The 10952-nt window shown below is 41.3% G+C and overlaps 1 protein-coding gene across 2 annotated transcripts; it reads left to right on the forward strand.

The window, feature by feature from the left end:
• The first annotated feature begins 146 nt into the window (after positions 1 to 146).
• LOC119746096 (UBX domain-containing protein 11-like) lies at positions 147 to 10952 on the forward strand. 2 transcript variants are annotated; one of them, XM_038222888.1, is made up of 14 exons: positions 147 to 275; positions 1285 to 1377; positions 1985 to 2025; positions 2401 to 2526; positions 2720 to 2814; positions 3533 to 3587; positions 4288 to 4370; positions 5556 to 5691; positions 6219 to 6445; positions 7454 to 7531; positions 8282 to 8477; positions 8790 to 8893; positions 9853 to 10082; positions 10533 to 10952. In XM_038222888.1, the coding sequence occupies exons 2-14, from the start codon at positions 1310 to 1312 to the stop codon at positions 10663 to 10665; spliced, it is 1572 nt and encodes a 523-aa protein (XP_038078816.1). In that variant the 5' UTR covers positions 147 to 275; positions 1285 to 1309; the 3' UTR covers positions 10666 to 10952. The 2 variants fall into 2 exon arrangements, with proteins under 2 accessions (XP_038078816.1, XP_038078817.1); XM_038222889.1 differs by having other exon boundaries at positions 160 to 275; positions 1270 to 1377; positions 10533 to 10665.

Genomic DNA, 10952 nt, shown 5'->3' on the forward strand with positions numbered 1-10952 from the left:
GAATTTGGAAATTATCATTTTTTTAACTGAATTTTATGTACGAGAGAAAAATATCGTTCCTTGAATTTTATAGATCACTGAAAATCAATTGTTCATCTGTTCGTGCTAGTTTTAAAGTCATCTGTTTCCCCCTACATTTACTAATGAACTATTCTCCTTACTGGAGGTGAGCTGACACAACAAACAGAAATGAACAAAATGGCTTCCAGCCGACGATGTTGACAACGGAACACGATGTAAACAACGACCATTTCTAGTTCAAAATAACGTTCAAGGTAAGTTAAAACAACCCTAAATGCGTAACAATGCATGTGCAATTTCTTTACAATTAAACGTGTGTCATTTTAAAGATAAATGTTGCGGAAAAATAGATAATATATGAATTATATATCGTGCCTAGTTTCCGGACACAACGTCTTGCAGCTGTTCTTTGTTTTCAAATGGATTCACAGCACATAACTTAAGCGTAGTAAATATATTCTTCTACATATTTGTACTATTTCAAATAATGAAAATTTTGTAATGTAACAGAGTATAGTAGTTAGTACTTACGATTGTAGCCTAGAACTCAAAATGTTTTCTTAAAATAAAATAAAAAATTATAAAAAAATTAATCATTTCGATTTTAAAAACAATTGTGTCATACTATTATTACTTTTAGTAGGCCTACATAGCCCTAGTCTATGACCCGCACTGGAGTACTCACAGACTCCAGCATGCAGAGTCCACTCCAGTGCGGGCCATAGACTACGGCTAAGGCTACAGTGTTGTCAATGTCATAATATTAATTGTCACTTATGTCAGTGTGAATTCCTGCAGCATAACATAGCTTTTGTTTATTGTTATTGTATCGTATTAAATACTAAAAAAAACCAGTTATTATTAAAACAAATGATTATTCAGCTTAAGTTATAGGCTCCCTAAATAAATAGGCTAAGTATTAGTAATACATTGGTTATCATATCAATCACACTTCTTTCCAACTTTATCAAAACATATTACATTTAGGCCCTATTAAAATTAGCCTTTCCCTATTCCTATATTATTATATATAAAAAAATATTTGTTTACATATTTTGAAGAAAGTAAACAAAATAAATTGATATACATGTAGTTTTTACCTAAAGGTATTATTTTGTTTATATTGCTGCAATAGAGCAAAGATCAAACTTTAACTAAAGGATGCGAAAAAAAGTGTAAAATGGAAAGTGGAGTTAAAACATAAATGCATTCTTTGCTTTACTGACACAACTGTAACAGTCACGATAGTCTGTGTTTATTTAGGTTTCTATCTTTCCCTTGAGCTGAGATGGCAGGCCCTTTGACCAATCTCCGTAAACCGAGGAAAACACCTCTACCTGGTGTCAATCAGACTGGGTAAGATTTGACAGTAGAGAGTTCAAGAGTCTGTTTTTGGACCCTTGTGAAAGACAATGACCTGCAGTACATACAAAATTTTCCAAAAGAATGGAGTATCCTGAAGCCACTTCTGTGGTTGTGTACAAAGTCTATGGAGAGTTGAGTGTGTTTTCAAAGTATTTTCTAACAAATTGGAAATGTTTCTCAGTCCCAAATTCAAGTTTTTTCAACATTTTTGCAGTGACTGAACTGCATTGAGATAATATATGATAAAAAAAAGTGGCGTCAGAATGCAACATTCTTTTCAACTTTTCATACAAGTTAATGTACGATGTAATGTATTGAAACATTTCATTGTAACATTTTTGTTTGGTTTACATGTACTCAACTTTGTCTGGAGCATAATAAAGCAACGTAAACTATAAGGATCTACAAGAAAAATCTGTTTAAATATCGAAATGACTTGTTATTTTCTATTCACAATACTCCTTGAAATTACATATCTGTTTTACCTCACTTTTTAGTGAGTCTTTTCCCCTTCCATTTATGTGGAATGTATGATGATAAGGTTACACAGAAATGACTGAATATTACAAATATTCAAAAATCGCTTTCTTCCAAACAGGCAAAGGGCAGCCCCTTTCAGAAACCCCACCGATCTTTTTGGTGAGTAGATTTGAGTGAAAACGTAAAAGCTTGGGTGTAGCGGGTTTGAACAAACTGCTATTATAACTCATCTAACTTCACCTTTTTACAAGCTCCCTAATAATCCTGTTATGTTATAAACCCAGTTCTTTACTGAAAACTGTTTACCCTGCCCTTGTCCCAGCAATGTCAGCTAGGATTTTCGAAATTGAAAAAAGTTGTTTTTTTCTCTCTTTTTGGTCACGAATGTGCAAAATCAAGGATCAACTATTCTTCAGTTTACACGCAATGCTTATTTTACTGCAAATTCTGAATCCTTGCGCAACTCTGCAATTTTGATCCTTACCAAACCACCACTATCATCCGAGTCATCGCATTTGTAACTTTTTCTTGCAGAGGATGATGAGGACATCCTTGGCCGATCGGTCTCTCGTCAGTCTAGTTTATCCACCAGCAGGAGCGAGACCATGGGGAGTAGAGCCAACAAGCATCTGCCCAAACTCTCCAAGGACTCCAAGCCCGGTGAGCATGAGAAACTTTGCTGATGTTAGTGGAGATTGAACCGAGTAGTGATGGAGCAGGGCATTTGCTGTTTGGCTTCATAATTTCAAAATTTATTGGCAAAGATTTAGCAGACAGTTTCCAATTGAATTGATTGACATATACGAACGATCAATTTTCACTTCATTATTTTACACACTTTTCTTTGTGATAGCTCCTTCAGACTATGAGCTGATGAGTAACATGATGAGCCGCATTGCTAAGTTGGAACTGCAGGTTCAGTTTTACACCAAGGAAATCCTCGAGAAGGTATTTGTATTAAAGGGAAAATACAACATTTGCAAACATCAAAAAATAAAACTACCAAATCATTTTGAAATACCTTGCTGGACTGTTAGTGAATGACAGTGTAAAGCATCCTGTAAAATCATGGCACCTGGTATACTGTCATTTTCAAGAAAAGTGGTATTTCTGTATCAATTTCCAACGCTGGTCGGCCGACCAGCGTTGGAAAAAAACTGGCTTTTTTTCAAATACTGGCCCCAATTGACCATCGCACTTGTTTGCAATCGATTACAAACACCTATGAACAGGTACGAGCCAGCTAGACTGGTTCCCTGACCTTACAATTCCCCAATGTATGTAAACTGCTCTGTTTCTTCTTATATGGAGTCAGGGAACCAGACTACAGGAAAATGATTGTTTTTCTTGGTTTTTATAGCATTTTCGAACCCAAAACCTCAAAAAAGTCAGTGTAACTATATTTGCTATATATTTCCAACCCCCCAATTCCATCCATTTCTGAAAATTACAGCAAAAGCAAATGATGTATATTCCCTTTAAATCCAAACAAAGTCAAAATAAAATACACATCACCAAAACACATGTGACAAAGTTAGAAGTTTAAAACACTGTACTTGGGGAAACCCCCTGTTGTGTTAATCAGGAAGAAATGCTATACCCAATCTTCTCGTGGATGCTTTTTGTGCAAGGATTGAGAATTCCTCTTGTTGCTTTATGTTGGCAGGATAAGAAAATCAGCATTTTGGAAGAGAAGACAAAACTTTTGCAAAAATACAAAGGTATGTGTCATCAGTTGGGTTTTTTTTTTTGGGGGGGGGGGGTATTCCCGCAGTATTGCAATTCAATTCTCGTTATCAGGTGGTTTCTGTACGTCTTTAACAGTCAGAAAAATAGTGGCGCATATATGAAAGTTTGGGTTTGCTTAGTTTTTGGAAGGAATGTTAAAACCTTTTGTTTTTCCTCGGCCTTTCAGCTTTTTAGGTGGGTGATTAGGTTGCTTACTCTTTTCTTGTTAATGTAGTATATCGTTTTGCTCCTCAACCCAAATAATTCAGAATAAAAGAAACGCTGATAAGGCCACAAAAAAAAATAGTCGGTCTCTGGTCAGACTGAAGTTCCGGAATTGATGTGGCGACGCGGTTTTTTTTTTTTTTTGGTGGCTTTTTTTTTTTTTTAAGCTTGTATTGTAACGACAAGGTGGGTACTATTTTGCTTTTTTGTGTCCTCATTATACATTGGTGTCCTCCATAATTTGCCTTGGTGCCCTTTATCATTTGCCTTGGTGCAATTTCCCCATTCCTTGGTGCTCCTTGGTACAAAAATTTGAGGAGGTGCGGCAATAGAGGGCGCTGTTGTCGCTTCCGTGTTAATTTGAAGAAAAAGAAAAGGTTGACGCGCATGATTAAAATCGACGCGCGCGCTGACCAGAGACCGAGTATTTATTTTTTTTGGCCTAAAAGAGTATTTTCTGACATGCAGGAGACCCGAACTCCGAGTCAGGCAAAGTGAGAGATTTGGAACGGAAATGCCAGGAGCTGCAGCAAACCATCAAAGACATGGAGGTATGAAATGTGTCGTCATCATTTCTCTGTTTGAAATAGATAAGAATTTGCCTTTAGCTCATTGTGTGTGTTTGCTCCATTTTTGTTCAGACACGAAGCCATGAACTTCCTAGTCTGAGTAGCACCCGTTGTCCAACGGAGCCCTCTCCGTAACCAATGTCTGATGTATGTGAGCAATGCAAAGTTTATGTGACTCCGCGCGCTAGCCAATCGGAGTCGACTTTACACATTGTGATGTCATTATGATCAGAAATGTGGACTAAGCTTTTGATTGGTCAATTTGGCTGCCATGTTTTTGTAATACAACAAGGGTTAGGGACCGTGACCATTCAGCCCTGGTATGAAAAGGGCCCCCCGGTACCTCGTCTGGTCTAAAGCCAGTCCGGTCTTCAGCCCAGTCTCGTCCGGTACATGGTCCTGTCTGACCAGAAGTTTTGAAGTCAGTCAGGCGCATCAATTTATTGCCCTTCAGAGAACGTCCAGAGCAGAACAATAGCAGACTTACCGGATTAAAGATAAAATCCTTCCATAACGCCTTGGTAATTTACGGTCCCATTGTGCGCGAAACCGCATGGCAGGGGTTTTGATCTGTGCTGGCGAAAGTGTTCTATTATTTATTGTTTCGCGCTGAGAGATGAAAACCACAAGCGGGTGCCTTCTGGGATATATTACATGTGTCAGTACTTGCAAACAATAGACCCCAGGATAGAGGAGTTCCTGATTAACAACCGGACCAGCTCCTGGGCCGGTAGCTGGGACGGTACGAGAGGACTTCTTGGGAGGGGACGAGCTTACCGGGGGGCCCTTTTCATAACAGGGCTGAATGGTCACGGGCCCTTACCAAAGACCAAAAAAGGTGGCACCCGTTGCAGTTTCAGAATCTCAAGGTCAAGATGCAGTCTTGTTTTGCATAATAAATTGCCAAATCTTCCTGCATATCAAAGACTCTTGCTGTGCAAGGGGATATTACATAGACTATGAACTTCCATGTATTACTTCAGATACCCCGATCCTGGTTTCAAAACCAATACTTGGGTTCTGAAGTGTAAATAGCGCTGTTATGGTGTTCTGGAGTTATATAGGGCCCACTCTTGTCAATTTTTGTTTGCATTCTTACATTATTTTTTTTTTAATGTTGCCTTTGTGGACATACTTATTAGTGTCAATTGTATTCTATTTGGTCAGGATTTCTTGTCTGATTATGGCATGGTCTGGGTTGGCAACGCTGAGGCTGACGGTGTTGGAGGAACAGATGGGAGTGTTTACGAGGAATTGTCTCATCCTGGGGAAACGTCTCAACCAGCCAGTGTCTGGAGACCAGGTATTAAGCTTGCTGAAATTCTTTCAAAGGAACCTTCTCAGATCTTCCAAAATCGACCACTTTGTAGGAAACAATGGGAAATTCTTTGGAGTTAATCTTTTGAGAGGCATTGACCTTTAATAATGTGTATAATAATGGCTGGGCTCTGCCTTTCTCAATTTCACAAAAACCTCCATAACGTCCTGGTGGAGTTTGAAGGGAAGAAGTCAAAATAGCTGTGGTCCATGAAAGCTCAGAATTTGTGAAAATAGGGCAGAGGAGAAAGTCTTTCTGTTTTCACAATTAGTGACGCAGAAAATTTCATACAGTGGTGGACGGGTGAGATACAACTTGCCCCTTTTTAATGAAAACTCAACAATAGTTAGAGATTAACAAAGAGGACATAATGAAATGTTTAAGGCTATTTGCATGTCATATCTGCCGGAGCTATAAATGAAAACTGAACCTGCGATGCACTTGTAATAACTTGTGTACAACTATGGTATTAGTGGTTCCTGTTAAAATATTTCTGTTAAATCACATCTCAGGTGCATCAGTTGTACAGCCGGAGGGCCCCTTCCACGTTGATTTCGATCGCATCATAAAGAACATCAAGGAACTGAACGTCGTTGCTGGCGACGGCGAGAAACGCATCCGGCACACAGTCAGCGGGGCTCGGTTTGTGGCCCCGGACCCAGTACCCCTGACGCTCTACGCCAACGGAATATATATGTTCAACGGCCCGTTCAGGTCTTACGAAGAGCCAACCACACAAGTACGTAGGAAGTTTGGCTGCATAAAATGAGACGAAATCTTGGTGATGATGTCGTTCTTTTGGACAGCAGGGTGTTAACTATCGATGTTTAGTTGATGACAACAAATTCATTTTTGTAACTTCTAAACCATCTTAAGCTGTATTTCCAATGAAAGACAAGGTCTGTTTCGTGTCAACTTTTTTTTCAATGCCGATTTTAAATACTGGGATTCCAGAAAAAAACCTGAGTGGTTGAAATGCTCTACTGATGACACCACTGCTTTTTCAAATTTGTAATGAGCAATTTTCCTTTTTGAAGCCTGAGTTGAGTTTTGAAATGAAGCCTGAAGGGATTAGTCTATGGGCTCCGTGCACCAACGAAAGAGGGCGCCCTTTTACCTAGCAACGACGTCCCATGGGCGGGACATTAAGCTGGTTGACGCGCACCGTTCCTTGTGTGTGACGCACACAAGGAAGGGGGGATTTGTACTATGGGGGGATTTGTACTATGTACATGCAGTGGTACAGCCGCGTGTTGCGCAAAACTGCAGTCAGGCAAGATGGCGTCGGTCGGTCACCCCCAACTGTACTTTCTTTGCCGGTGAGGGGGTACTTGTGAACGGAGTGGATAGAGGGTACTGCAGCATCTCTCAAGAACGAAGACAGACAGCAATACGATAATGTTTAGGATAGTACCATGTGACAAATCTGTTTTGTGAGTTTGTGACCTTTTGAAAAGAACCGAGGGAAACTCAACATTTCGGCAGAGAGTGTGCTCTGCCCATCGTCAGGAGACAGAAGGGATTCAACAGAAAAGGGGTGTTACTTAACCTGATGTTACTTAACCTGAGCTTGCCGAATCCAAAATGAACCGGCAGAAGTTGGATTTTCATTTTTCGTGTTTGAGCATTGAACAAACGATCTTGTGTTCTAGCTGTTGGTATTGTTGGATTCAGCAGTAATACAAACTACTGTATCAAGTTTAGGGATAACAACTTTTTGTTGGTGTGTTTTTGCTTTTGATTCCAGCGCTGTGTACAGGATCTTATGGACGGTTACTTCCCCTATGAGTTGAATGAACGGTTCCCGGAAGGAGTCCCATTTCAAGTAAGAGCTTACATAGCACATACTGCCTAAATGACCTGACAATTTCTTTACAATTTGTTGACAGTCAGTGAGTGTATTTTGGGCAGAAGCCTGGACTCGGAGAGACAGATGCCCATTTGTAAATTGGCTTTGTACAAAGCTTTGTTTGTAAGCTTGTATCATCTGTGAAAGTCTTGGGTACTCTTAGCCGCAGTGGCGTAGCTGCAGGTGGGAGATGTGTTGTTACAAAAAGGTGCACAGGTGCCCATTTTTTCACCAGCAGTTAAACCCCCCCCCCCAAATAGTTTGTAAAGAGTGCCCTTTTGTTTTTCTACACAAGTGCCTTTTTTTCATCAGCGCTCTTTTTTGGAATTTCATGACAATGTCGGCAATCGTGCCACCCTTAAAAGTGCCAGCTATTGTCCAATGGTGGCCATGATCATGTGGTTTGAACGACGCCCCAACATGAAGATGGTGTCCAGCCCCTCCCCCCCCCCAGCCCCCCTTGATTTTACAGAAGCCAGGTGACCGATGAAAAAACCCTGTCTTCTTTTCAGCACGTATGGGCGAGTGCACTTTTCGTGTCTCCCTCCCCCCCCAAAAAAATCAAATGATTTTGCTATGCCACTGTGTCTGTGTTATTGGATTTAGCCCCTGACCAACATAGTGCAGGAGGTTGTGGTTCAAAATAAACAAATTATCTCCCTCTTATTGTCAATCCAGAAATAGCCTTTTTGTAAGTGATTACAAAAAGTGATTCTAATTTTACAGGTAACAGACAAACGGGACACCGTCTACAATGACCCACGTAACTTGGAGCAGTTCCCAGGCACGGGCAACCTACTAGGCGGGGAGAACAAGCCCTCTCGGCTGGTACCCAGCAACCTAGACAAGGCTACCAGCATGGAGAGGTCCTACACGACGAGTCATGACGGGAAACCAGTGTATGAGACCAGCCAACCGCCCAGTAAGTCACGAGCGGTTGTTCCATCCAAAGCTTGTGAATTTTATCTTTTAAGCTCTGCTCAAGAAAATTACGTCAGTCACGAAAAGGCAAAAGCCAATTTCTGTGATAATTTCACTGCGCAAATCTGTTTTAACTTGCTGTGATTGAACATTTGTTGAGTGATGTACACTGAGGACTTGGAATTCATAGAATTCAATTTACGAAGACAGCTTTGGAATTGTCAAAACACATGCTCCTGTCACTCAGAATCATTAAAAACATCTGGGAAGTTTGTATTGATTTTTGTCCGATGCTATGATCTTTGTGATACAGAGCCTCGGCTGTCAGTGGACCAGTTCCTGAATAAGCTGCCGTCTTCTGTCATGAGAGAAGGCAAAGTCATCGATGTCAGAGCTTCACTTGCAGGAGACTTAAAGGTGAGTTCAGTTTCCTCAGCCTGCAATTCTTGGACTTAATAAAAAAGGACCCCCCTCCCTCAACAAAGGGGGAAAAACAACTTGACCCTTTTTAACGATTATTTGTAACAAAATCTGAATGCCCTTTTTCTTGTGTAAGCTACAGTTTGAAATTCATTTCAATTCACTCAAAGCTATATTTCATCAAAATATTAGTATTGGTAAATTAGAGAGAATAAAAAATATTGAGGCGTCATAATCAAATGCTGGAAGTTGTGGTGGATGTGCCAATCATACATAGCAAAAACCCCAAAGCAACTTTTTTTTACATAAATTGAATTATAAACTAATTGATCCTACACCAGACAGGAATACAAATTGGGCAAGAGATGGTTATTGTGATTGATTTTAGCTGCTTGCACCGAAATGGCAGCATCGAGCTGTATCCGATTCGTTAGTGAAAACGTCATACACACGCGCGCAGCACTGATTACTGGCGCCCATTGGCTACAAACGCTCAAGCTGCGTTAACTTCCGGTTCCAATCGTGCAGAAAGTGCTGGAGGTGACGTCACACTAACGAACCGGATACTCCCCAGGAAGCTGAGATGAAATGTTTGATTGGCCCAATGAGCAGGGTAATAATGATGCAGCGCCTTGAGCACCAATACTGGTGGATACGTGTGCTTTATAAATACTCGTTATAAGTAGTAGTATTAATTAACACCTTTCACCAACTGGTTACAGGGGTGTGAGTGACCACTGATAAAAATAGCTGAAAACAGCTGAAAAAGGTGTTAAAAGCTGAACTTCGGAAATCTCCTATACTTTTGTACACAGCAAGTGAGGGGAAAAAAAAAGCTGAAATCAGCTTTTAAGCTGAGATTTCACACCCCTGTTGTTACCGGAGCTTTGACACAGTTAGGTAAGCAATAGTAGATCGAGGGCTTTCACCAGCTTTTTGATTTTGTTGACACACAGCCTGATAGCACCAAGCCTGGCGTTACAATCATCGACACTCCAGCTGTCCAGGAGATCCTTGAGCGCGTGGGCAGCCGCCCCCAGTCAGCGTCCTCGCCCCGCCCCCCGTCAGCTCGCAGCAGCATAACCACACTGAGAGTCAAGACGGAGACCGGGGAGCACACGTTCATCTTGAAGATGCCATACACGGACACGATAGGGGATGTCCGGCAATACCTTGATGCCAACAGGTGAGTTAATGATAAACCCTACCCATGCCAAAGCCAACAAATTCTGTGTAATTTATACTGAAATTGGGGTAGGGGAAGTTAGGGTTATAAAGGTAGGGTTAGTGACCTACAGACCCTTTGCGATGCACCCATTTTTGAGGTACATGCAATTTTTATTATGGTGGCATGGATGGCTAAGGTGTAAGGCCCTAGATTCCCGGCTGGTTTGATTCCCGGCTGCTGACCACATGTGAGCAGAGTTTTGCGTTGATTCTCTCCTGTGCCACGAGGGTTTTTCTCCGGGCCCTCCGGTTCTACTCCCTCTGGAAAAATCAAACACTTTTGATCTCAGGCTGTGCTCCGTGGTCATATATGGGTGAAGACCAGTTGAGTTCCAGTCACAGGTCATTAGGTTAAATTCAAATCCCTGAAACCTGTCAATCGAGTTTTATTTTCTTGTCCTACCTTCAGGACGTCAGGGTCTAAGGACTATGAGATAGTGACCACCTTCCCAGCCAAGGTTTACGACGACCAAGAAGCAACACTCCAAGAGTGCGGTCTGACTCCAAATGCAGCGCTGCATCTCAGGGCAAAGAAGAAGTAAGATTGGAATCGATTTGAGATCTTTTGGGGCTGTTCTAAAGGTTGTGGGTTCGAGTCCAGCAAGTAGGGTTCACAGCACACTAAGTACATGTGTCCTTGAGCAAGACAGTTTGTTGTGACTTGTTCCTATGAAGGCAGGGATGGTTGTGTGAAAATTTGGGGTGCGGATTGCCGAGACCACTTGGGGGTGGTTTGACAGGTTGTGGGTTAGAGTACAGTCTTGGGCATTGCAACGCTTGTCTCTTTGGGCAAGGCCCTTTATCATGACTTGCTCCATTGAGGGCAGAA

The sequence above is a fragment of the Patiria miniata genome, unplaced genomic scaffold, assembly GCF_015706575.1.
Source record: "Patiria miniata isolate m_02_andy unplaced genomic scaffold, ASM1570657v1 HiC_scaffold_7, whole genome shotgun sequence".
Lineage (NCBI taxonomy): Eukaryota > Metazoa > Echinodermata > Asteroidea > Valvatida > Asterinidae > Patiria > Patiria miniata.

What these genes read in the sequence shown, in the direction of transcription:
- LOC119746096 (XM_038222888.1), top strand. Translation starts at nt 1,310, where the DNA reads ATGGCAGGCCCTTTGACCAATCTCCGTAAACCGAGGAAAACACCTCTA. An exon ending in CTCCAAGGACTCCAAGCCCG is followed by an intron (nt 2,527 to 2,719) that starts GTGAGCATGAGA and finishes TCTTTGTGATAG; the next exon opens with CTCCTTCAGACTATGAGCTG. An exon ending in AGCCAGTGTCTGGAGACCAG is followed by an intron (nt 5,692 to 6,218) that starts GTATTAAGCTTG and finishes ATCACATCTCAG; the next exon opens with GTGCATCAGTTGTACAGCCG.